The sequence below is a fragment of the Gadus morhua genome, chromosome 23, assembly GCF_902167405.1.
Source record: "Gadus morhua chromosome 23, gadMor3.0, whole genome shotgun sequence".
Lineage (NCBI taxonomy): Eukaryota > Metazoa > Chordata > Actinopteri > Gadiformes > Gadidae > Gadus > Gadus morhua.
This window is the reverse complement of record NC_044070.1, coordinates 21,447,208-21,474,141: the sequence shown is the minus strand read 5'-3', so window position 1 is coordinate 21,474,141 and position 26,934 is coordinate 21,447,208. Positions and strand designations below refer to the sequence as shown.

Sequence of the window (26,934 nt, the reverse complement as noted above, 5' to 3'; positions counted from 1 at the left end):
TCATGACCTGTTTCTATTTGACTGGGAGAAAATTAATGTCATTTCTGATGTTGAAAATGCCTGGAAATTCTTTTATGATGGTTTTATTGAAATTGTTAACAAGCACGCTCCTTTTAGGAAGTATAGAATAAAGGGCAGGGATAATGCATGGTTCACGCCAGAGTTATCCAATTTACTCCATGAGCGCAATGTGGCATGGTCTAAGGCCAGGGGTACTGGTCTTGGATCAGACTGGTTGCTCTTTAGGCAGCTGCGAAATGCAAGCACAGTGGCAATTAGAAAAGCCAAAGCTGATCATTTCCTTACTGAAACGTCAAATAACCTAAACAATCCGTTGAAATTCTGGAAAACCATTAAATCAATAACTGGAAATAAAAATGGTATTGAGCTACCTCCATGCATTGTCAAAGACTCTACCCAAATTTATGAAAAGGCTGACATGCTTGGCTGTTTTAGTGAGCATTTTATTGCCGCTGGTTCACTTTTTAACTCTGAAAACACAGCTCAAGGCTCCTCTGCTTGCTCTGTTTGTAGTTGTTGTTTTGAGGGACAAGCTTTTACTTTTGGCGCTGTTACACATTCAGAGGTCCATAAGGCCCTGAAATGATTAGACACAAAAAAATCAGCAGGTCCAGAGCATTTTTAAACCTACTTTCTAAAGTTAGCTGCTGATTTTATTGCATCACCTTTGACTTATCTTTTTAATTTATCCCTGGAGACAAACGAAATTCCCCTTATTTGGAAATCTGCCTTTGTTCTCCCACTGTTAAAAGGGGGGGACCCCAATGTGCTAAACAACTATAGGCCCATTTCCAAACTGTGTTTTGAATAAGGTATTGGAGTCCATTGAAAGCCAACAACTGAAGGACTTTTTTTATCAACAAACAGTATTTTATCTGAATTTCAATCTGGTTTTAGGAAACAACATAGTACGTCAGCAGCTGCTTTAAAAGTGGTAAATGATTTTATAGAATTTTTAGATAACAAGCAACATTGTGCAGCCCTTTTTGTTGGTCTATCAAAGGCTTTCGATACGGTGGATCATGCCTTATTATTAGAAAGACTCTGCAGCATCGGTTTGTCTGATCAAGTTGTCGGTTGGTTTAAAAACTATCTATCAGACAGATCTCAGTGTGTGCGAGCAGAAGGTATTACTTCTAGCTCTCTGAATGTATCCAAGGGTGTGCCACAGGGATCGGTTCTAGGACCTTTATTATTTATTATTTACATCAATTGTCTCGATTGTAAAGACCAAACACAAATTTTCACTTTTATGCAGATTACACTGTGATATATTGCTCTGCGTCTACCCCAAATCAGGCTCTCTGTAAGCTCCAAATTGCTTTCAGCACTGTGCAACGTAACCTGTATGATTTAAAACTTGTTTTAAATGCTGAAAAGACAAAGCTCATGCTGTTCACAAAAGCTAAATCAAAGCCCTCTGACCTTCCTCCTATCACCACTTTGCAGGGCTCTGTCATTGAATCTGTGTCTCAATATAAATATCTGGGAATTATAATTGATGATGCTCTCTCTTTTAAACCTCATATCCAGCAGCTTTTGAAAAAACAAATCTTGTTTTTCTTTTGAAGCCAAAAAAAGACTTGTTGCTGCAACCTTTTTGTCTGTGTTGGATTATGGTGATGTTTTATATATGAATGCATCTTCAAAATGCCTACAGTCTTTGAACACGGTCTATCACGGAGCACTGAGATTTGTTACTAATTTTAAAACCCTCACGCACCACTGCTCTTTGTATGCTCGAGTTGGATGGTTTGCCCTGTCCACCCTCAGACTCCATCATTGGCATATCTTAATTTATAAAAACTATCCTCAGTGTTCTTCCACCATACCTGCAGAAGTATGTCATTCAGAAAAGCACAGGAAAGCACCAGCTCCGCTCTGAGGGGAAAAAGGGCATTTAGTTATGCTGCTCCTTTTTCATGGAACCAGCTGCAAAATGCGCTGGAACTTAAGGAGCTGGTTTCTATAAACATGTTTATGGCATTACTTAATGATGTTGAAGCTGGCTCTTCTGTCTGTACATGCTTTGTTTGATGATGTTTTAACTGTGGCTCTATTTGTATGTTCTCTGTTGTTTTTAAATGATTGTCTGTTACTAAATCTGTGCTGCTGCCTGTCTTGGCCAGGACTCTTTTGAAGAAGAGATTTTTAATCTAAATAAGATGTTTTCCTGGTTAAATAAAGGTTAAAAAAAAACAAAATAAAAAAACATTTTTTTTATGACGATGTTTCTATGTGAAACACTTGGAGTCTGCCTTGTGCATGTAAAGTGTTATGAATAAAGTTCCCTTGCCTATTAACCATTATTATTGCCATTTTCAGAGGATGTGAACTGTTGTTTTCCTTACATTTGTTTAAATATTATATATATCGTTAAATAGCAAATAATAGCAAAAAAAAGAAAGGCTTTTAAATATGAGCAAAAGCAAAATTATTCAAGGTGTAGTGTGTACAAGTAAGTGGCATCGTGCGGAAGGGTCTTGGCAGAATTGGAGTAAGATACTCCTAAGTATCCATAGTAGTGTGTGGAAATGAAAATAACAATTGTTTTTTCGTTACCTTGGAATGAGCCCTCTATTTGTACAACGGGGGAGGGCCATGTTTCTACAGTAGCCCAGTGGAGAGAACCAGTTTTTAGTCATTCAACACCCAATTTAAGTGTAGCAGAACCATCCGTTTAAGCTCGGATATGAACACTGAAAAATGTAAATGAACAGTTTCGGACTAAACGTTAGGAGGGAGGCCGTTTCATCTCCATGGCTGCGACCCATTCGTGATCTTCCTTTTACAGTCGTTGAGTATGAACGTTACAATCATTGACGTTTTACGTGAAATGCACCTCACTCTGCATTATACTGCAAGGGTCCGAGATGCTTAAACCTGACTCTAGGCCTTTTACGCGGCCAATTTCACAATCTTGCCCGTGTAAAATCCGAGGGGGTAAGATCCCCCTTCGTCAAAGGAGCATGCCTTCTTGGTTCACTGGAGAAGGCTGGGCTACGCACGGAGTGTAGACCTCTTTAGAATAATTTGCATAATGTTTTATTTTCTTCATGTTTCAAGACACTTTCATGCAAGAATGAGTATACATCTAAGTGTGTAGGCCACAAACGTGATTTACTATTTACTAGTGCAAAAAAAACGCCAACATATTCAGGTTTTTTTCCCGACAAAATCCTCCTAAGGGAAGTTCCTCTGGTACTTTCTTGTAGATCGCACCATCTTTCCACTTCTGCATTAAATGCGATGGCTTCACCTTCTCTCCCATGATGGTCAGCATCTCTCTCTTTCACCGTCTCTCCAGTTACAACTACTCATATTGATATCCCTGCATTTTCTCTGTTGTAGAGAAAACGCAGCGTTACCTGGCGGGAACACCAGTCCCACCCTTGGAACTAGTGGCGATCCAAGCCCTTTGGGGGCTCCAGGCGAACAGTAATTTGGGGGCCCCTGCATCTACCGGGCTAATGTACCTTATTTCGCATTTCATGCAAATATTGATGACTTATACATTTGTAATCAAAGTGAGAATAGCATACAAAACAATAAGATTAGTAATGGTGACACATATTGAAAATGAAATCCTGGAGGGTCTGTTTATCGCGTAATTTTACTCACCTTAACAGACTGGATGGATCAAAAGCAGTCTATTTTACTCAAAAGGAACAGATAGTCATAATGAACTCCTATGAGGAGTTCAGGACGGGAACCTTTAATGTTCAGCTAATTGTTTTCAATGATACAAATATTATTCTATATTCAAACTTTTTGCGGAGCTTGGCGTTCACGCTGTCTCTCACTCCTCGCGCATGCGCATGACGCTGTGAGAGCGTCATGCGCTCTCACAGCGTCAAGACACCTGCTCTACCTCCTGAGCTAAGCTGACCCCTTTTCGCGATCTTTCGCAGTTATTTTCGTTGGCAAGTGTGAAACGTTGGACGCGCACATGCTGCATGAATGCTTGAATCGCTTAAAGTAGTAAACAAGGAAGAAAGGCGGAAGGTAGTTTGTCGACGTCAGTTCAAGACGACGCCACTGATTGGTCAAATTTGCGGGAAAGTTGCGGTGGTTGGTTAAAATTGCGACACCGCCCTCAATTCACGGTGATTGGTTGATGTTGCGTTTAAGTTGCAAATCGCAACATCGCGAAATCCTGGAGGGTCTGTTTATCGCGTCATTTTACTCACCTTTACAAACTGGATGGGATCAAAAGCAGTCTATTTTACTCAGGAACCGATAGTCATAATGAACTCCTATGAGGAGTTCAGGACGGGACCCTTTAATGTTCAGCTAATTGTTTTCAATAATACAAATATTATTCTATATACGCTTGCAGTTGTGAACTCATGTATTGTAATTTATTGTATGATGTGTACTTTTAGGGGTTATGATAAGACCACAAATGACTGAAAAGCTGTGCCAACATTTAATTTTTTTTTCACCATTCAGCGAACAAAAGCAAATGCAAACTGGTTAACGACTGGTTAACGAATGGTTCAAAAAGCTTAACTACTGGTGAACGAGTGGTTCAAAAAGCTTCACTACTGGTGAACAAATGATTCAAAAAGCATAACTACTGGTGAACGAATGATTCAAAAAGCAAAACTACTAGTGAACAAATGGTTTGCGACAGTAACAACTCAGTATGATGCATGACTTTACATAAAGGAACACAAAAAGCTTCACTACTGGTAAACGAATGGTGAACGAATGATTAGAAAAGCTTCACTACTGGTGAACGAATGGTTCGTGAATGAGTAACAACTCACCATCGGTCCGATCGAGCTCTACCAGTCGATCCAGTTTGGGACCCAAGCCAGCCCTCCAAAGCGCTTGAAACCAAGGGCGGCAGGTTTAAAGCGTGCCCTGCAGCGGTGGACAATTGCTTTTAAGATTTTAACATTAGTAATGCAAAAACTTTTAAAATTACTACCGCCACATAACAAACCTTAAATGTGAATATCAATGCATGGATTGTGAATATCTTTATAAAAATATGACAATCAACCCGTCGGTGCCCTGTTCATTAATAACTTATTAATAATTAAATAATTGTGAAATCCCAGGAAAATACAGTTGCTTTCATAATAAATTGGTCAGTTTGCTAATTCACAGAATGATTAATTAATACAGTATCCCCTAGTCTGTTCACCAGTAATTCCTCAGTAGTATCTGAGTAACTGTCACTTATTATGCCGCGTTTCCATCCGTTCCACTGGTGCGGAACGGATCGGATCGCAAAGGTGCGGTAGGGAGGGGGCGGTATAGCCCAGCTCCGTTCTGAGGTCGCGTTTCCACTGCCGACAGTACCCTTTGTGGTAGGCCGGATGTCGATCGCCGCGGCAGCTACGTAAACATCGTAAACAACGTCTTCCTCCCCAAGAATGCAGACGAACGTCTCCACCTCCTTGTTCGCCCAAGCAAGCGTTTTACGCGACATGTTAATTGTAAAGAATAATACCTCGAGGCTACTGTTTGTTTGTTTTTATCCCCGCGTCACCCGGATTTGATGATTCTGTCGACCAATCAACGGAGGGGGTGTGTAGCTAGAATTTCCCGGGACCCTATCAGGCGTCTCGTCTCGTTTTCAGTACCCCAACGGAGGAGTCCTGAAAACGAGGCCAAAACGGGTACGGCTAAGTCCGGGTCACGCCCACTTTTTTGAACATGAACAGCACCTGAATTTCAGGTGCTGTTCATGTTCAATGTTTCCTAAATGAGTGGCAATGGCAGAATGCCATGTTCAGCATACTCTATTAGAGAACTCTCATCCTAAGGATCGCCAGTATAAGGTATTGTCCCGTTGAGCCACTGACATTTTCACGATAAGAATGAAGCCTCATTCATATCGTGAAAATGTCTATTGATAAGCACACAACATCAAGAAAACTCCAAGCACACATTTCACGAGAGAATTAAGGGCTTTCTTAAAATTTGCACTGTTAACGGTATCCAGCCAACAGCTGTAATTAGTTACACAATAACAAAATGGTCATATAGGACAAATGGGTTGAGTGGGTTGAGTGTGTGTGTGCGTGCGTGTGAGTGTGCGTGTGTGTGTGTAATTAGCCCCAGGTAACACATACCAGGGCTCCAGAGTGCGCCTAATTTGGGCGCACATGCACCTAGAATTCAGGGTAGTGCGACCAAATATTTTGTTTGGGCGCACCGGTGCGACTGAAAATGTATCTGGTATAATTATTATTATTTATTTTTATTACAGAGCAGTCTATTCATAATATTGTAATGACCACGGAAGAGGTAGTGAATGAAGTATTGATTAGACAGCGATTTATTAGATACCTAATAAACCGTTGGAACACGCAAGACCGGTAACAATAGCAACGCCGGTAAACAAACCCGCGAAGCCCAATCCAGGGGCCTGTACTACGAAGCTCGATTAGAGGGTTAGCGAGGTATGTTGAGCTGAAAGCCTGGGTTAGCTGTAGAATGAAAGTCGATCTCTTTAAGCGTCGCTGTATCACCATGGTGACTTACGCTCGCAACCAAACCTGGTCGGGAGCAGCTTTTCAGCGAGTCTACCCGGAGATCGGCTACTTATATCGGCGTGCGCAGCTTCCTAGCCCCTCCTCCGATAATGGCGTCACCATTTGTGGATGTTCCCATGGACCTCGGCGCACTTATCGTACAGGCGCCTCTCCGGAGACGGAGGGTTTTTCGGGACAGAACCGATCCCTTGGCATCGTCTGACGATATTCTTTATGAGAGATACAGATTCTGCATTTATTTAAGGCATTTATTTAATGGTCAAAATATTATTAATCAATGGCGTAAATATCGACGGTGCAACCGGTGCAGCTGCCCGGTTGCCCCCCACCCCCCCCCCCCCCCCCTCAACAACTCACAACTTGGGTGCACCATAAATACGTGCTGGTGCACCCAAATTAAAAATTTAGGAGCACCAGTGCACCCAAGGAAAAAGTTAGTCCGGAGCCCTGCATACATTTAATTTTTCATTCATTCCTCCTCTTAAGTTACACAGCTACCTGACCAATGAGGCGATCACATTAATGAGCCGTCACCCGGGTTTCTCTGTTGCCGAGCGGGAAATCAGGACACAAAACACCAACACCCCAAACCGCAGTCCACGATGAACATTTATTAAGGAAAAAGAGAACAATATCATAATACAGAAACACGTCAGAGGTCACAGTAGTCGGCTCCATGCCCGATGGCGTTCAACATAACTCCCCTGTCCACCCCAGACAGAATAAACCCCAACCCTTATCGACAACTCCCCCGTGGTGCCCCACACCTGAGACAGGGGACAGAGAAATCCATTAACTAGAATATAAAATACATATAAAGGATGCACCTATGGGACATCACCTCACCAATAAGATGACCATTTAAATCCCACACATAATATAATATATATAATTACCCAGACATAACAGAATAAATATATATAACAACACACAATAGCATACATAAAAAAAAAACCAAACTACAGATTATACTTGGCTACAGACTGGTCTAGATATGATTATCGAATAATTTGAAGTTTGTGAAGTACCCTGCAGCATTTGTGTTTGTGATTGTGAAAGGGGTGGAGCTAAAAATTACACCATAGATCTAATCATTGGTTGGATTTATTGTCCGATCGATTGTCTCCCTGGGGACTTTTTAAATAGTTTAACTCATTGCCTATTTCAATGTTTCCCCTCTCAGCGTATATTGGCCGAGGGTGGGAGGTGGAACGACTACTTGCCATTCAGGTTCTTTGCCCAGCAAGTCCCCACCCTGCACAAGAACACTTTGCACATCCCATCCCTGAGATGTATGGGACACCTTTGGAGAAGAAATATCACACATTCACAGCAAAACCTGATAGTCTCGATCAGACGCACTGCCACCAAACGCACTGCCATGGCGGCTGTCCGTACATTCACAGCGCTGCATCGGGGACACTTAGAGGATCAGGGTACAGATGTTGCTTGAGGAAGGCCAAGATCTTGTCCCAACTGTCTTCCTCAGCAAATGCATGAGGTTTTGGGTGTCCTCCCCACAGTATCGTTTCTGCAACACACACACACACACACACACACACACACACACACACACACACACACACACACACACACACACACACACACACACACACACACACACACACACACACACACACACACAACAAATAATCCCTAATTAAGAACTACATTTTTAACCATTCTTAATGAACTTTAAACAATTTTTCACCGTTCTGGTCGAAGAATGAAAAGCGCCAACGGGAGATCCGGATAAGGTTGCTATTGGGCAAATGGAGGACGTGTCCGGCACCTGGATAACTCAGTATGGTCAACAGGTGCTCTTTGCCTGCCGTGTGCATCCTCTTTGCCATCTATGAGGAAAATGTGAGGTTCTGTTCAGTCCTGTGTTCCAATCCGCATCTTTTACAAACATGTCTGTTTTGTTCCAGCCCAAAAAACTGAACAGTTTAAGACCATTTATGTCACAGTGTGTGGTCTGTCAGCAAGCTTCCCTTACCAGCTACAATGTAAGTACAATACACAGAGTCAGATATGATGGTTCGATTTGAATCAATTATCAATAAATGATGTGTAGGTAGAAGGATTTTATAGGTTTAAAATCTCGATGGACCACTTATAAAAACGGAGCTGGGCAAATCAGGTTTTAAGTAGTATGCAGCATACGAGAACCATTAGAAACCCTGACTTAGTTCCTCTCACCAAATCATTTACTTAAAGTCAGCTACTCTGTACGATGTTTGTAACTTTCTGCTCATCCGTTTCTAATTAACTTTGGATACACGGTTTGTATATACAGTTGTGCTCGTCTTGTCAAACTTGTGTATATGTGTTTATTTGTATACAGGTCTCTCTTGAACCAGATCTTGATCTCGATTAGACTTCCTGTTTAATAAATGAAGACTCTAGTTTGTCCACTTACCAACTCAGCACATTCTGTAGATGGGAAATTAAGATCGTCTTCCCCAACAACCAGCAACAATGGACAATTTATATTTTCCATCTAGCAAAGACATGACAAACAATATTATTGAATGCATTTTGTGTGCATGCGTGCATGTGCATGTGCTTGCATGTACTTACATTTATAGTTGGTTCATTTGGGATAGGTAGTGGCAAACCGCGCATTATTACATGATTTTGCTCATTTCGCCGAATGGTGTGTTCCTTCCTGATGGAAAAAGTTATTTAATCATGTGATTCCAATGAAGCATTATTCATATTTGTATCAGGGATGTAAATGGGTATTAGTCGACTATTGAAGCAATACAGAAAAGCATACTTTTATCCTGTTTTGCCGTTGGAATTTCTATGGCATTTGATAGCAATCAATTTCGACAACAATCAACATCTAAATCGAGACTTACATTTTAAAGAAATTATTCAACATTTTATCGACCGACTCTTCCATCAATAAGTGGCTGCCATTGATAGAGACACAGCAGCGAGGCTGGAACACAAAATGGTTAAGACACATCGTACAGTTGAAAGAAGACACCGTATATCCGCCTTGTTCGTGGAAATACTTACACTGATAGCTTCGGTACGGCATGCCATATTGAGAACCACGATTGCACCCAGAGACATGCTAATGAGTCCAACTCTGTTGCTGATCACCAGCGGATGCTCCTGGAGGAACTCAAATGCCCTCTGTACGGACAAAGATGACCCAGAACACTCCCATTAGATCACCTAACAAATCCACTGATCAACAGCTGCACAAGACCGAGAAAAAGAACAGCCATCAACAGAAACAAGTTGGGGACGGACGAAAACATCACAGACCAGAAAATAGTCCGTCGTGAATTCACTTCCAGGAAGGCTGTAGTTGACCCCAAAGGCTACAAAACCTTGAGCCGCGAGCATTGCGGGACGGCAAGCCGTCACATCACCTCTAAAGCCCGATACATCAAGCACTCCCGGAAAGGGTCCAGGACCTGAGGAGTACAGCATTTTAGATCCAGAGAACGTTTGGCTTAAAAAATCACCTCAGGATTGCACAGAACCAGGGGGGGGAGAGGCTATTGAAACATACCCGGAGGGATGTAGAGGATGCCCTCAATCTCCTTCTCTCGCACTCTGACAATCTTCAGCCCCGGTGCCATGGACCACCTCTCGGCCACCACTGAGGCCAGGGGAGGCTTCTGCCTGAAGCCTTCAGAGAGGTGGCCCTGAAACACCGAGATGAGCACCTCCTGTGGTGTCTCCACGTCAACCTTGAACAAACTGAGGAACAGAAGGACAATCGTGTGTTCAAACGAATCCTGCCTTACTCGCAATGTATTTCAACATATTTTAAATGTATGAAGAAAAACCACCCTGTCCCCATTATCACGAGAGAAGGTCAAAGAACGTAAGTGTCAAGGAGTACAATCGCAGAGTTAAGCTTTGACCCTCATCAGGCCTGAGGAGGTAGAACCTTACACTGCATGGTCTTTAGATCCTGGCACAGGGATCATACTCCACAGTAAACCCATCGGCTCCTTTCCTGTGTAGGTTCCCCCCAGACTAGCCTCTTGTGAAACTGTGGAGTCAATCCAGATACCAGTTGGAATGGCAAACATGTCATCAATCGTTGTGCATTAGTTGAGGGAACATGAATGAACCGTCATTGATTATTTTAACATCAGGCAGTAAGCCCTGCATTTGAATTGAAGTAATGCTTGAGATCAAATAGCCATCAGAACAATATCTACCATCGACAGTCCCTTTATTGTCAGCGACATAGTGTCCGTATGCCTCCCAATAATCCTTCACCTCAGAGCAGTGAAGAGAGTGCAAAGTGACTGAGAGACCAGGAGGCAGATTCTCCACCAGCACCCGGAACTTCTCGGTAAAGAGTGCCCGTGAGGGACAAACTGAGAGAATTGGGTGGACAGCCCCAGCCATCATTCATAATCTGTGAAGCTGAAAAGAAAAGTCAAAATTATCAGTCCAAATACATTATTGTATCAACATTTAGAATACAAATGGAACACTAATTAGTTGTTTTTAGGTTCTACAATAACACAAGCCGTTTCATAGATGATGTTCTTCATTTGCATTTAGCAGATGCTTTTATCCAAAGCGACTTAAATGAGTACATTTGTCAAGAGAAAGATAAACAATATATCTCCGTCTGTACAGTAAAGATGTTCATAGAACCAAGTGCCAAGCACTAACAATTGTTCCCCGTATTCAACAAAGCTATCTGGGATAAGATGCTGCACAATGCTAAGTACTATTGTTAAACGCATGTACTATACCTGGTATGCACGAATCCTTCAATGTATCTATTCCACAAAGATGAAATCCACTATGTGTGAAGAGTCTAAACTGTGACTGGTCAGTGATCATCTGAGGACACATTTATAGCCTACGCCTTCATGAGCCCACTTAACAGTTCCTAGACAGGCCTCCATGTCTTGAGCGTGAGCTTAGGGACGGTTACCAGTGTGCACACAAGACCTATTGCAGTGTTTGTCTTTAATGATGTTTCAATATCTTTTGTGTGTTTAATTCTTTGTTTGTATTGATCCAATACCTCAAGGTGTGTAAACACAGGACTCAAATAAACACGAAAGAAACACAAATAAGAGTTATGCATTGTTTGATGTTCAGACAGATAGAACAGAACGTTCAATGGTTGGATTGAGATCGGAAAATGTCTGACCTCTGTTCCCCCTTTCATTGGCTTAGACTGAAGATGATATGATTTTACTTTACAGAATAGCATGGTTTTATTGCTGAATTAGCTATCATGGTTCAGAAAATATCACTGTCCAAAGTTAGTATTTTCTCTTCATGTTTTAGGGCCTCCTGTTGCAAGATCTGGATACAATTGGGAGCAATTGATCTTGCCCCCATGTGCCTTTAACTACACCAAGTTTGATGATTGGCAGAAGTTAATCCCACCTTTTTGCCCCTTCAAATTTGTTTGGACCATTTTGGGACTCTGGCAGCCATGTTGTTTCGTCTATTGACTTCCTCTTACTTGAGCAGTTAGAACAGTTCCAAAGTTGGTCCCGCTCAAGTCAAACATTGCGCCAAGGAACTTGAGTCACAGTCCACACACATGTTGATGCCTCTCCTTAATATAAAATGTGTGGATTTAATTTTTTCAGAGACATTACATATCTTTATCTGTTGCTTTGATAATTTACCTACCAATCTCTTTAAGAATGTTTTTGACTGTCTAGCAATAGACATATTGCAAATAGTTAACAACTCTCCAATCAGGGAATATCCTAAAAGCCTTGAAAACAGCAGTTAATAAACCCCTTTTAAAAAAGCGGAGCCTAGATGACTCTATTATTAACAACCACAGAGCAATATCAAATCTATCTTTCATAAAATTGAGTAAAATTGAGAAAGTTTTCCTCCAACAACTTAATCACTTCCCGGCATCAACTGATTGCTATGACACCTTCCAATCAGGATTGCGACCTTTTCACAGCACCCTTATTAAAGTTATAAACTATTTAATAAGATAGACTCAATACTCATGCTACTAGAAATCAGTGCTCCATTCAACAGTGTACAACATAAAATACTTATGATTAGAAAACTGGGTTGGGCTTTCAGTCACAGTCTTAGATTGGTCTAGGTCCTACCTAAAAGATAGGAACTGCTTTGTTTCCATTGGGGACTTTTTATCAAAACCAACCACCATGAAATGTGGTGTCCCACAAGGTTCGATCTCAGGACCCTCTTTATTCAAAATCGACATGCTCCCACTAGGGAAAATCATGCAAAATAACAATATTGACCATCATTGCTATGCTAATGACACTCAAATCTATGTAGCGCTGTCACCAAATTACTATCCGCCCATGGATCTGCTGTGCCAGTGCATCGAGCAAATCAAAAACTGGATGTATCAACATTTCCTTCAACTAAATTAGGACAAACTCTGTCCCTGAAAACCTCAAAGCCAGAAATCTAGGGGTAACCATGGATTCAGATCTACATTTCAACAGTCACATCGATTCAGTTACAAATTTTGTTACAAAACAAGCTATTTGTTGCTGTGCAATAAATAGCTGGGATAAACTCCCTGAGGATTTAAGACTTTCCCCAACTCGGACCACAACAAGACTGAAGACTTTTGTTTGCTTTAGCTTTCTGCTAAATCTTAAATACATTGCACTTTCTACAATGCATTTTTTTACTTTCCCTTTGTTTGTATTGACTTATCCATTTTATTATTACAGTTTATAAACTTTGTTCGGAGCGATGTACCGGATTGATTTCCTGTTTACGTCTGACTCAGTTGATCGGGTGGTCGGGAAACCACGGAACGGATTCCTGGAGGACTCTCCCTGCACTAATGTGTGGCGTCGTTTATTTGAGGTGAAATAGTCTGGCTGCTTTTCTCCTCGTGTTTTTGGGATCTCAACATACAATGTCGCTGCTCGTGGCTGCCTTTTTCCTATTAATTTGGAGCGGCACCGGGGAAATCCCCCACGGGACCAAAAACTCCCTTCCAGTGAATATTACTCCGGTTTTACCATGCCAGGGGACATGCGCTTCCAATGGGCATTAGTTTGTCAGCTATGACTCTTCTGCCCCCTGCATCTATGGACCTGGCCCGTCTGGTCAGCCGGATGGCTTTACAAGACAACTTTACTATTCCCTCAGGTTGCCTTCGTGACTTTTTTATATTTTTAAAAATTAAAAAGGATCCTTCAAACAAATCTATAAGGTCTGATTATAGGTGTGTAATTGTTCTGTTGCTGCTGATTTCTGGGAATGTTCATCATAACCCAGGCCCAGGCTTTGCTGAGTCTGCTGTTATTTTTAACACCCCTACTGAATTCAAAACAAGGTCTGGACTTGGTTTCATGCATTTAAATGTGCGCAGTATGATTGCAAAGATGGATATGATTCGTATCTGGGCACATACAACTGATGCTGATGTTAATGTCATATCTGAAACTTGGCTAAACAAAGCAGTTTTAAACAAGGATATCAACATCGACGGCTATAATGTGTATAGGACTGACAGACCCAAAAAGGGAGGAGGGGTTGCAGTCTATGTCAAATCTACGTTTCATGTAAACATCCGTCCCTCTACATCAGTAAGTAAGCAATTTCAACTTCTGGCTCTTGACATGGAAATCTCAAAAACTCTCCACATCACTGTCGTCGGCTGCTACAGGCCACCTTCAGCTATCAGCTGCACCTTACCATCGTTAATGGAACTTTTATCTGGGTTGAAGTTCAATGAAATTGTCCTTATTGGTGACCTTAACTGGAACTGGCTGCTTCCAGCATCAGACGATTTTAATGCTTTTTGTGATTCGTTTAATTTATTCAGATTGTTGACAGCCCTACTAGACCTAATATGAAATGTCCGGAAAAATCCTCTTTAATTGATCTTATTTTAACCAATGTTGCTCATAAATATTCTGCTGCTTCTGTTTTTGCCAATGACATCAGTGATCACTGTGTCATTGCAACTGTAAGAAATACAAACGACTGTAAGAAATACAAAACTGAACCGCGATACGAAGCATTTTGTGTAGCAAGCATTTTTTCATGGCCTGTTTCTATTTGACTGGGAGAAAATTAATGTCATTTCTGATGTTGAAAATGCCTGGAAATTCTTTTATGATGGTTTTATTGAAATTGTTAACAAGCACGCTCCTTTTAGGAAGTATAGAATAAAGGGCAGGGATAATGCATGGTTCACGCCAGAGTTATCCAATTTACTCCATGAGCGCAATGTGGCATGGTCTAAGGCCAGGGGTACTGGTATTGGATCAGACTGGATGCTCTTTAGGCAGCTGCGAAATGCAAGCACAGTGGCAATTAGAAAAGCCAAAGCTGATCATTTCCTTACTGAAACGTCAAATAACCTAAACAATCCGTTGAAATTCTGGAAAACTATTAAATCAATAACCGGAAATAAAAATGGTATTGAGCTACCTCCATGCATTGTCAAAGACCCTACCCAAATTTATGAAAAGGCTGACATGCTTGGCTGTTTTAATGAGCATTCACTAAACCAGCTCAACGTTCTCAGCTCAACGTTCTCTTGAGCTGGTTCACTTTTTAACTCTGAAAACACAGCTCAAGGCTCCTCTGCTTTGTAGTTGTTGTTTTGAGGGACAAGCTTTTACTTTTGGCGCTGTTACACATTCAGAGGTCCATAAGGCCCTGAAATGTTTAGACACAAAAAAATCAGCAGGTCCAGACCATCTTGAACCCTACTTTCTAAAGTTAGCTGCTGATTTTATTGCAGCACCTTTGACTTATCTTTTTAATTTATCCCTGGAGACAAACGAAATTCCCCTTATTTGGAAATCTGCCTTTGTTCTCCCACTGTTAAAAGGGGGGGACCCCACTGTGCTTAACAACAATAGGCCCATTTCCAAACTGTCTGTTTTGAATAAGGTATTGGAGTCCATTGAAAGCCAACAACTGAAGGAATTTTTATCAACAAACAGTATTTTATCTGAATTTCAATCTGCTTTTAGGAAACAACATAATACGTCAACAGCTGCTTTAAAAGTGTTAAATGATTTTATTGCATTTTTAGATAACAAGCAACATTGTGCAGCCCTTTTTGTTGACCTATCAAAGGCTTTCGATGCTTTCGGTGTCAAAGGCTTTCGACACAGCAGAACCATCCGTTTAAGCTCGAATATGAACACTGAAAAATGTAAATTAACAGTTTCGGACTAAACGTTAGGAGGGAGGCCGTTTCATCTCCATGGCTGCGACCCATTCGTGATCTTCCTTTTACAGTCGTTGAGTATGAACGTTATAATCATTGACGTTTTACGTGAAATGCACCTCACTCTGCATTATACTGCAAGGGTACGAGATGCTTAAACCTGACCCTAGGCCTTTTTACACGGCCAATTTCACAATCTGGCCCGTGTAAAATCCGAGGGGGTAAGATCCCCCTTCGTCAAAGGAGCATGCCTTCTTGGTTCACTGGAGAAGGCTGGGCCACGCACGGAGAGTAGACCTCTTTAGAATAATTTGCATAATGTTTTATTTTCTTCATGATTCAAGACACTCTCATGCAAGAATGAGTATACATCTAAGTGTGTAGGCCACAAACGTGATTTACTATTTACTAGTGCAAAAAAAACGCCAACATATTCAGGTTTTTTTCCCGACAAAATCCTCCTAAGGGAAGTTCCTCTGGTACTTTCTCGTAGATCGCACCATCTTTCCACTTCTGCATTAAATGCGATGGCTTCACCTTCTCTCCCATGATGGTCAGCATCTCTCTCTTTCACCGTCTCTCCAGTTACAACTACTCATATTGATATCGCTGCATTGCCTCTGTTGTAGAGAAAACGCAGCGTTACCTGGCGGGAACACCAGTCCCACCCTTGGAACTAGTGGCGATCCAAGCCCTTTGGGGGCTCCAGGCGAACAGTAATTTGGGGGCCCCTGCATCTACCGGGCTAATGTACCTTATATCACATTTCATGCAAATATTGATGACTTATAAATTTGTAATCATAGTGAGAATAGCATACAAAACAAAAAGATTAGTAATGGTGACACATATTGAAAATGAAATCCTGGAGGGTCTGTTTATCGCGTCATTTTACTCACCTTTACAGACTGGATGGATCAAAAGCAGTCTATTTTACTCAAAAGGAACAGATAGTCATAATGAACTCCTATGAGGAGTTCAGGACGGGACCCTTTAATGTTCAGCTAATTGTTTTCAATAATACAAATATTATTCTATATTCAAACTTTTTGCGGAGCTTGGCGTTCACGCTGTCTCTCACTCCTCGCGCATGCGCTCTCACAGCGTCAAGACACCTGCTCTACCTCCTGAGCTAAGCCGACCCCTTTTCGCGATCTTTCGCAGTTATTTTCGTTGGCAAGTGTGAAACGTTGGACGCGCACATGCTGCATGAATGCTTGAATCGCTTGAAGTAGTAAACAAGGAAGAAAGGCGGAAGGTTGTTTGTCGACGTCAGTTCAAGACGACGCCACTGATTGGTCAAATTTGCGGGAAAGTTGCGGTGGTTGGTTAAAATTGCGACACCGCCCTCAATTCAAGGTGATTGGTTGATGTTGCGTTGAAGTTGCAAATCGCAACATCGCGAAATCCTGGAGGGTCTGTTTATCGCGTCATTTTACTCACCTTTACAAACTGGATGGATCAAAAGCAGTCTATTTTACTCAAAAGGAACAGATAGTCATAATGAACTCCTATGAGGAGTTCAGGACGGGACCCTTTAATGTTCAGCTAATTGTTTTCAATAATACAAATATTATTCTATATACGCTTGCAGTTGTGAAATCATGTGTTGTAATTTATTGTATGATGTGTACTTTTAGGGGTTATGATAAGACCACAAATGACTGAAAAGCTGTGCCAACATTTACATTTTTTTTAACCATTCAGCGAACAAAAGCAAATGCAGACTGGTTAACGACTGGTTAACGAATGGTTCAAAAAGCTTAACTACTGGTGAACGAGTTGTTCAAAAAGCTTCACTACTGGTGAACGAATGATTCAAAAAGCATAACTACTGGTGAACGAATTATTCAAAAAGCAAAACTACTAGTGAACAAATGGTTCGCGAGACAGTAACAACTCAGTATGATGCATGACTTTACATAAAGGAACACAAAAAGCTTCACTGCTGGTAAACAAATGGTGAACGAATGATTAGAAAAGCTTCACTACTGGTGAACGAATGGTTTGTGAATGAGTAACAACTCACCATCGGTCCGATCGAGCTCTACCAGTCGATCCAGTGTGGGACCCAAGCCAGCCCTCCACAGCGCTTGAAACCAAGGGCGGCAGGTTTAAAGCGTGCCCTGCAGCGGTGGACAATTGCTTTTAAGATTTTAACATTAGTAATGCAAAAACTTTTAACATTACTACCGCCACATAATAAACCTTAAATGTTAATATCAATGCAAGGATTGTGAATATCTTTATAAAAATATGACAATCAACCCGTCTGTGCCCTGTTCATTTAATAACTTATTAATAATTAAATAATTGTGAAATCCCAGGAAAATACAGTTGCTTTCATAATAAATTGGTCAGTTTGCTAATTCACAGAATGATTAATTAATACAGTATCCACCAGGCTGTTTACCAGTAATTCCTCAGAAGTTACTGAGTAACTGTCACTTATTATGCCGCGTTTCCACTGCAGGGTGCGGAACGGATCGGATCGCAAGGGTGCGGTAGGGAGGGGGCGGTATAGCCCAGCTCCGTTCCGAGGTCGCGTTTCCACTGCCGACAGTACCCTTCGTGGTAGGCCGGATGTCGATCGCCGCGGCAGCTACGTAAACATCGTAAACAACGTCCTCCTCCCCAAGAATGCAGACGAACGTCTCCACCTCCTTGTTCGCCCAAGCAAGCGTTTTACGCGACATGTTAATTGTAAAGAATAATACCTCGAGGCTACTGTGTTTGTTTTTATCCCCGCGTCACCCGGAAGTGATGATTCTGTCGACCAATCAACGGAGGGGGTGTGTAGCTAGAATTTCCCGGGACTCTATCAGGCGTCTCGTCTCGTTTTCAGTACCCCAACGGAGGAGTCCTGAAAACGAGGCCAAAACGGGTACGGCTAAGTCCGGGTCACGCCCACTTTTGGCGGCGGAAACGCGACCCGATCCGCACCTTTGCGATCCGATCCATTCCGCACCCTGCAGTGGAAACGCGCCATTAGGGCCCCAGCTAGGGCCCCGGTCGTTCATCATTCGTTACTCATTCTTTCCACAGTAGCTACCCACGTTTTTTGCGTACCTTATTGTAAAGTGTCACCGATATATAAATATGACATAACTATGAAGGAAAGTTATTCCTGTTAATGCCATACTGAGCCTAATCTTTCAGGTGAGATAGCTGCAGAGCAATGGCCGAAAATTAAACATTTGGGGAAACACTGGGGAAATTAAACATTTGTAGCCAAGAACACTGACGGAAGAAGAGTTAATTATGAAGGAAAAATGGTTAACGAAGAAGTTCCCCTTAAAGCCATACTGAGCCTAATCTTTCAGGTGAGAGAGCTGCAGAGCAATGGCCGAAAATTAAACATTTGGGGAAACACTGGGGAAATTAAACATTTGTAGCCAAGAACACTGACGGAAGAAGAGTTAATTATGAAGGAAAAATGGTTGACGAAGAAGTTCCCCTTAATGCCACACTGTGTCTTGGTCAGATTCTTGGAAACTAATGAGCCGGAATGTTGATTGCCTGATGAATTTCAGGTGCTGTTCATGTTCAATGTTTCCTAAATGAGTGGCAATGGCAGAATGCCATGTTCAGCATACTCTATTAGAGAACTCTCATCCTAAGGATCGCCAGTACAAGGTATTGTCCCGTTGAGCCACTGACATTTTCAAGATAAGAATGAAGCCTCATTCATATCGTGAAAATGTCTATTGATAAGCACACAACATCAAGAAAACTCCAAGCACACATTTCACAAGAGAATTAAGGGCTTTCTTAAAATTTGCACTGTTAACGGTATCCAGCCAATAGCTGTAATTAGTTACACAATAACAAAATGGTCATATAGGACAAATGGGTTGAGTGTGTGTGTGCGTGCGTGTGTGTGTGTAAATAGCCCCAGGTAACGCATACATTTAATTTTTCATTCATTCCTCCTCTTAAGTTACACAGCTACCTGACCAATGAGGCGATCACATTAATGAGCCGTCACCCGGGTTTCTCTGTCGCCGAGCGGGAAATCAGGACACAAAACACCAACACCCCAAACCGCTGTCAAAGATTAACATTTATTAAGGAAAAAAGAGAACAATATCATAATACAGAAACACGTCAGAGGTCACAGTAGTCGGCTCCGCGCCCGATCGCGTTCAACATAACTCCTCTGTCCACCCCAAACACAATAAACCCCAACCCTTATAGACAACTCCCCTGTGGTGCCCCACACCTGAGACAGGGGACAGAAAAAAACATAAACTAGAATATAAAATACGTGTAAAGAATGCACCTATGGGACATTACCTCACAAATAAATTGACCATTTAAATTCCCACACATAATATAAGCCATATAATTACCCAGACATAACAGAATAAATATATATAATAACACACAATAGCATATATAAAAAAAATACCAAACTACAGATTATACTTGGCTACAGACTGGTCTAGATATGATAATCGGATAATTTGAAGTTTGTGAAATACCCTGCAGCATCTGTGTTTGTGATTGTGAAAGGTTTGGAGCTAAACATTACACCATAGATCTAATCATTGGTTGGATTTATTGTCCGATCGATTGACGCCCTGGGGACTTTTAAAATAGTTTAACTCATTGCCTATTTCAATGTTTCCCCTCTCAGCGTATATTGGCCGAGGGTGGGAGGTGGAACGACTACTGGCCATTCAGGTTCTTTGCCCAGCATGTCCCCACCCTGCACAAGAACACTTTGCACATCCCATCCCTGAGATCTGGGACACTTTAGGAGAAGAAATATCACACATTCACAGCAAAACCTGATAGTCTCGGTCAGACGCACTGTCACCAAAAGCCATGGCGGCTGTCTGTACTTTCACAGCGCTGCATCGGGGTCACTTTGAGGATCAGGGTACAGATGTTGCTTGAGGAAGGCCAAGATCTTGTCCCAACTGTCTTCCTCAGCAAATGCATGAGGTTCTGGGTGTCCTCCCCACAGTATAATTTCTGCAACACACACACACACACACACACACACACACACACACACACACACACACACACACACACACACACACACACACACACACACACATTATCAATAATCCCTAATTAAGAACTACATTTTTTTACCATTCTAAATTAACTATAAACTATTTCTCACCGCGCTGGTCGAAGCATGGAAAGCGGTAACGGGAGATCCGGACAAGGTTGCTATTGGGCAAATGGAGGATGTGTCCGGCACCTGGATAACTCAGTATGGTCAACAGGTGCTCTTTGCCCGCTGTGTGCATCCTCTTTGCCATCTATGAGGAAAATGTGAGGTTCTGTTCAGTCCTGTGTTCCAATCCGCATCTTTTACAAACATGTCTGTTTTGTTCCAGCCCGAAAAACCAAACAGTTTAAGACTATTTATATCACAGTGTGTGGTCTGTCAGCAAGCCTCCCTGACCTAGCTACAATGTATGTACAATACACAGAGTTGGATGTGAATCAATTATCAATAAATGATCTGTAGTTAGAAGGATTTTATAGGTTTAAAATCTCGATGGACCACTTGTAAAAACGGAACTGGGCAAATCAGGTTTTAAGTAGTATGCAGCATACAAGAACCATTAGAAACCCTGATTTAGTCCCTCTCATCAAATCATTTACTTATAGTCAGCTACTCTGTACGATGTTTGTAACTTTCTGCTCATCCGTTTCTGCTTAACTTTGGATACACGGTTTGTATATACAGTTGTGCTCGTCTTGTCAAACTTGTGTGTATGTGTTTATTTGTATACAGGTCTCTCTTGAACCAGATCTTGATCTCGATTAGACTTCCTGTTTAATAAATGAAGACTCTAGTTTGTCCACTTACCAACTCAGCACATTCTGCAGATGGGAAATTAAGATCGCCTTCCCCAACAACCAGCAACAATGGACAATTTATATTTTCCATCTAGCAAAGATATGACAAACAATATTATTGAATGCATTTTGTGTGCGTACGTGCATGTGCATGCATGTACCTACATTTATAGTTGCTTCATTTGGGAGAGGTAGTGTCAAACCGCGCATTGTTACATGGTTCTGCTCATTTCGCAGAATGGTGTGTTCCTTCCTGATGGAAAAGTTATTTAATCATGGGATTCCAATAAAGCAATATCCATATATCTATTAGGGATGTAAATGGGCATTAGTCTACTATTATAGCAATCCAGAAAAGCATACTTTTATCCTTTTTTGCCGTTGGAATTTCTAGGCATTTGATAGCAATCAATTTCGACCACAATCAACATCTAAAACGAGACTTACATTTTAAAGTGTTTCTTCCAAAATGTAACAGACGACTCTTCCATCAATAAGTGGCTGCCATTGATAGAGACACAGCAGCGAGGCTGGAACACAAAATGGTTAGGACACATTGTACAGTTGAAAGAAGACACCGTATATCCGCCTTGTTCGTGGAAATACTTACACTGATAGCTTCGGTGCGGCATGCCATATTGAGAACCACGATTGCACCCTGAGACAGGCCAATGAGTCCAACTCTGTTGCTGATCACCAGCGGATGCTCCTGAAGAAACTCAAACGCCCTCTGTACGGACAAAGATGACCAACAACACTTCCATTAGATCACCTAACAAATCCACTGATCAACAGCTGCACAAGACCGAGAAAAAGTACGGCCATCGACAGAAACAAGTTGGGGACGGATGAAAACATCACAGACCAGAAAATAGTCCATCTTCAATTCTCTTCCAGGAATGACGTATTTGGCCACAAAGGCTACAAAACCTTGAGACGCAAGCATTGCGGGACGGCACTCCGTCAGCTCCACTTCATAGCCCCATAAATCAAGCACTCCCGGAAAGGGTCCAGGACCTGAGGAGTACAGCAGTTTGGATCCAGAGAACGCTTGGCTAACGAATCACCTCAGGACTGCACAGAACCAGGGGGGGGAGAGGCTATTGGAACATACCAGGAGGGATGAAGAGGATGCCCTCAATCTCCTTCTCTTGCACTCTGATCCTCTTCAGCCCCGGTGCCATGGACCACCTCTCGGCCACCACTGAGGCCAGGGGAGGCTTCTGCCTGAAGCCTTCAGAGAGGTGGCCCTGAAACACCGAGATGAGCACCTCCTGTGGTGTCTCCACGTCAACCTTGAACAAACTGAGGAACAGAAGGACAATCGTGTGTTCAAACGAATCCTGCCTTACTCGCAATGTATTTCAACATGTTTTAAATGTATGAAGAAAAACCACCCTGTCCCCATTATCACGAGAGAAGGTCAAAGAACGTAAGTGTCAAGGAGTACCATCACAGAGTTAAGCTTTGACCCTCATCAGGCCTGAGGAGGTAGAACCTTACACTGCATGCTCTTTAGATCCTGGCACAGGGATCATACTCCACAGCAAACCCATCGGCTCCTTTCCTGTGTAGGTTCCCCCCAGACTAGCCTCTTGTGAAACTGTGGAGTCAATCCAGATACCAGTTGGAATGGTAAACATGTCATCAATCGTTGTGCATTAGTTGAGGGAACATGAATGAACCGTCATTGATTATTTTAACATCAGGCAGTAAGCCCTGCATTTGAATTGAAGTAATGCTTGAGGTCAACTAGCCATCAGAACAATATCTACCATCGACAGTCCCTTTATTGTCAGCGACATAGTGTCCGAACGCCTCCCAATAATCGTTAATCTCAGAGCAGTGAAGAGAGTGCAAAGTGACTGAGAAACCAGGAGGCAGATTCTCCACCAGCACCCGGAACTTCTCGGTAAAGAGTGCCCGTGAGGGACAAACTGAGAGAATTGGGTGGACAGCCCCAGCCATCATTCATAATCTGTGAAGCAGAAAAGAAAAGTCAAAATTATTAGTCAAAATAAATTATTGTATAAACATTTGGAATACAAATGGAACACTAATTAGTTGTTTTTAGGTTCTACAATAACACAAGCCGTTTCATAGATGATGTTCTTCATTTGCATTTAGCAGATGCTTTTATCCAAAGCGAATTACGATGAGTACATTTGTCAAGAGAAAGATAAACAATATATCTCCGTCTGTACAGTAAAGATGTTCATAGAACCAAGTGCCAAGCACTAACAATTGTTCCCCGTATTCAACATGCTATCTGGGATAAGATGCTGCACAATGCTAAGTACTATTGTTAAACGCATGTACTATACCTGGTATGCACGAATCCTTCAATGTATCTATTCCACAAAGATGAAATCCACTCTGTGAAGAGTCTAAAATGTGACTGGTCAGTGATCATCTGAGGACACATTTATAGCCTACGCCTTCATGAGCCCACTTAACAGTTCCTGGACAGGCTTCCATGTCCTGAGGGTGAGTTTAGGGACGGTTACCAGTGTGCACACAGTATTTGTCTTTAATGATGTTTCAATATCTTTTGTGTGTTTAATTCTTTGTTTGTATTGATCTAATACCTCAAGGTGTGTAAACACAGGACTCAAATAAACATGAAAGAAACACAAATAAGAGTTATGCATTGTTTGATGTTCAGACAGATAGAAACGAACATTCAATGGTTGGATTGAGATCGGAAAATGTCTGACCTCTGTTCCCCCTTTCATTGGCCTAGACTGAAGATGATATGATTTTACTTTACAGAATAGCATGGTTTTATTGCTGAATTAGCTATCATGGTTCAGAAAATATCACTGCCCAAAGTTAGCATTTTCTCTTCATGTTTTAGGGCCTCCTGTTGCAAGATCTGGATACAATTGGGAGCAATTGATCTTGCCCCCATGTGCCTTTAACTACACCCAGTTTGATGATTGGCAGAAGTTAATCCCACCTTTTTGCCCCTTCAAATTTGTTTGGACCATTTTGGGACTCTGGCAGCCATGTTGTTTGGTCTATTGACTTCCTCTTACTTGAGCAGTTAGAACATTCAACAGTTCCAAAGTTGGTCCTGCTCAAGTCAAACATTGCGCCAAGGAACTTGAGTCACAGTCCACACACATGTTGATGCCTCGCCTTAATATAAAATGGGTGGATGTCATTTTTTCAGAGACATTACATATCTTTATCTGTTGCTTTGATAATTTACCTACCAATCTCTTGGTAGGTAAATGTTTTTGTCTATTGCTAGGCAGTCAATGTTTTTGACTGCCTAGCAATAGACATATTGCAAATAGTTAACAACTCTCCAATCAGGGAATTTCCTAAAAGCCTTGAAAACAGCAGTTAATAAACCCCTTTTAAAAAAGCGGAGCCTAGATGACTCTATTATTAACATTTACAGAGCAATATCAAATCTATCTTTCATAAAATTGAGTAAAATTGAGAAAGTTTTCCTCCAACAACTTAATCACTTCCTGGCATCAACTGGTTGCTATGACACCTTCCAATCAGGATTCCGACGTTTTCACAGACCACCCTTATTAAAGTTATAAAAAAATTATTAACATAGACTCAATATTCATGATACTAGAAATCAGTGCTCCATTCAACAGTGTACAACATAAAATACTTATGATTAGAAAACTGGGTTGGGCTTTCAGTCACAGTCTTAGATTGGTCTAGGTCCTACCTAAAAGATAGACCTGCTTTGTTTCCATTGGGGAGTTCTTATCAAAACCAACCACCGTGACATGTGGAGGCCCACAAGGTTCGATCTCAGGACCCTCTTTATTCAAAATCGACATGCTCCCACTAGGGAAAATCATGCAAAATAACAATATTGACCATCATTGCTATGCTAATGACACGCAAATCTATGTAGCGCTGTCACCAAATTACTATCCGCCCATGGATCTGCTGTGCCAGTGCATTCAGCAAATGAAAAACTGGATGTATCAACATTTCCTTCAACTAAATTAGGACAAACTCTGTCCCTGAAAACCTCAAAGCCAGAAATCTAGGGGTAACCATGGATTCAGATCTACATTTCAACAGTCAGATCGAGTCAGTTACAAAATTTGTTACAAAACAAGCTATTTGTTGCTGTGCAACAAATAGCTCGGATAAACTCCCTGAGGATTTAAGACTTGCCCCAACTCGGACCACTTTTAAAACAAGACTGAAGACTTTTGTTTGCTTTTGCTTTCTGCTAAATCTTAAATACATTGCACTTTCTACAATGCATTTTTTTTACTTTCCCTTTGTTTGTATTGACTTATTATTTCATTTTTTTTTATGACGATGTTTCTATGTGAAACACTTGGAGTCTGCCTTGTGCATGTAAAGTGCTATAAATAAAGTTCCCTTGCCTATTAACCCAAACAAAACCGAGGCGATAAGCGTTATTGCCATTTTCAGAGGATGTGATCTGTTGTTGTCCTTACATTTGTTTAAATATTATATATATCGTTAAATAGTAAATAATAGCAAAAAAAAGAAAGCCTTTTAAATATGAGCAAAAGCCAAATTATTCAAGGTGTAGTGTGTACAAGTAAGTGGCATCGTGCGGAAGGGTCTTGGCAGAATGGGAGTAAGATACTCCTAAGTATCCATAGTAGTGTGTGGAAATGAAAATAACAATCGTTTTTTCGTTACCTTGGAATGAGCCCTCTATTTGTACAACGGGGGAGGGCCATGTTTCTACAGTAGCCCAGTGGAGAGAACCAGTTTTAAGTCATTCAACACCCAATTTAAGTGTAGCAGAACCATCCGTTTAAGCTTGGATATGAACACTGAAAAATGCAAATGAACAGTTTCGGACTAAACGTTAGGAAGGAGGCCGTTTCATCTCCATGGCTGCGACCCATTCGTGATCTTGAGTATGAACGTTATAATCATTGACGTTGTGCGTGAAATTCACCTCACTCTGCATTACACTGCAAGGGTCCGAGATGCTTAAACCTGACTCTAGGCCTTTTTACGCGGCCAATTTCACCATCTTGCTTCGTCAAAGGAGCATGCCTTCGTGGTTCACTGGAGAAGTTCTTGAGCGCAACATACCTCTCTAACCCACTGATCGAGGCTCGTAGTACAGGCCACAGCTCCATGGCAACGCGGCCCTCCAGGCGGAGGCACCGCAACGCAAAGTGCTCTCCGTTGTAGTCGTACGCCGTGGGCTTCTTGGCGGGCGCCATGGAAACGGCCTTGGGAGCTGAGGCACCAGAAGGGGGCCTCGTCCAGCAGGGTGGAGCTCATCAGGCAGCAGTTCTACCGGCGGGGAGCACGGCGGGTCACCTTTAGAGAACAGCACGCCCTTCACCGGATCACCTTTAGGGAACAGCACACCCTTCACCGGATCACCTTTAGAGAACAGCACGCCCTTCACCGGATCACCTTTAGGGAACAGCA

At 41.8% G+C, this 26,934-nt stretch overlaps 2 protein-coding genes across 6 annotated transcripts; both read right to left on the bottom strand.

Moving 5' to 3' along the window:
• Positions 1 to 7,062: 7,062 nt before the first annotated feature.
• Positions 7,063 to 11,674, bottom strand: LOC115537273 (peroxisomal succinyl-coenzyme A thioesterase-like). 2 transcript variants are annotated; one of them, XM_030349056.1, is made up of 11 exons: positions 11,279 to 11,674; positions 10,730 to 10,932; positions 10,458 to 10,557; positions 10,069 to 10,259; positions 9,819 to 9,970; positions 9,564 to 9,683; positions 9,401 to 9,483; positions 9,117 to 9,204; positions 8,956 to 9,036; positions 8,245 to 8,386; positions 7,063 to 8,064 (listed from the first exon to the last, which is right to left on the bottom strand). In XM_030349056.1, the coding sequence occupies exons 2-11, from the start codon at positions 10,923 to 10,925 to the stop codon at positions 7,934 to 7,936; spliced, it is 1,284 nt and encodes a 427-aa protein (XP_030204916.1). In that variant the 5' UTR covers positions 10,926 to 10,932; positions 11,279 to 11,674; the 3' UTR covers positions 7,063 to 7,933. The 2 variants fall into 2 exon arrangements, with proteins under 2 accessions (XP_030204916.1, XP_030204915.1); XM_030349055.1 differs by having other exon boundaries at positions 7,068 to 8,064; positions 10,730 to 10,940; positions 11,279 to 11,667.
• An 8,064-nt stretch (positions 11,675 to 19,738) lies between these two features.
• Positions 19,739 to 26,716, bottom strand: LOC115537272 (bile acid-CoA:amino acid N-acyltransferase). 4 transcript variants are annotated; one of them, XM_030349052.1, is made up of 12 exons: positions 26,587 to 26,716; positions 23,844 to 24,000; positions 23,295 to 23,497; positions 23,023 to 23,122; positions 22,634 to 22,824; positions 22,385 to 22,536; positions 22,130 to 22,249; positions 21,967 to 22,049; positions 21,685 to 21,772; positions 21,530 to 21,610; positions 20,831 to 20,972; positions 19,739 to 20,673 (listed from the first exon to the last, which is right to left on the bottom strand). In XM_030349052.1, exons 3-12 carry the CDS (start codon positions 23,488 to 23,490, stop codon positions 20,543 to 20,545), a joined length of 1,284 nt encoding a protein of 427 aa, XP_030204912.1. In that variant the 5' UTR covers positions 23,491 to 23,497; positions 23,844 to 24,000; positions 26,587 to 26,716; the 3' UTR covers positions 19,739 to 20,542. The 4 variants fall into 4 exon arrangements, with proteins under 4 accessions (XP_030204912.1, XP_030204913.1, XP_030204914.1 ...); XM_030349053.1 differs by lacking the exon at positions 26,587 to 26,716 and having other exon boundaries at positions 23,295 to 23,505; positions 23,844 to 25,204; XM_030349054.1 differs by lacking the exon at positions 26,587 to 26,716 and having other exon boundaries at positions 21,736 to 21,772; positions 23,844 to 25,202.
• Between the last annotated feature and the right edge of the window lie 218 nt (positions 26,717 to 26,934).

Bases quoted from the DNA above. Each gene is read 5' to 3' on its own strand.
- LOC115537273 (XM_030349056.1), bottom strand. From the start codon at position 10,925: ATGATGGCTGGGGCTGTCCACCCAATTCTCTCAGTTTGTCCCTCACGG. The intron at 9,684-9,818 runs GTCTGTGATGTT...TTGTCCGTACAG, and splicing joins TCACGACGGACTATTTTCTG to AGGGCATTTGAGTTCCTCCA. The intron at 9,037-9,116 runs GTAAGTACATGC...TGTCTTTGCTAG, and splicing joins CAAATGAACCAACTATAAAT to ATGGAAAATATAAATTGTCC.
- LOC115537272 (XM_030349052.1), bottom strand. From the start codon at position 23,490: ATGATGGCTGGGGCTGTCCACCCAATTCTCTCAGTTTGTCCCTCACGG. The intron at 22,825-23,022 runs GTAAGGTTCTAC...TCTGTTCCTCAG, and splicing joins GGATCTAAAGAGCATGCAGT to TTTGTTCAAGGTTGACGTGG. The intron at 21,773-21,966 runs GTAAGTCTCGTT...CTTTTCCATCAG, and splicing joins TGGAAGAAACACTTTAAAAT to GAAGGAACACACCATTCTGC.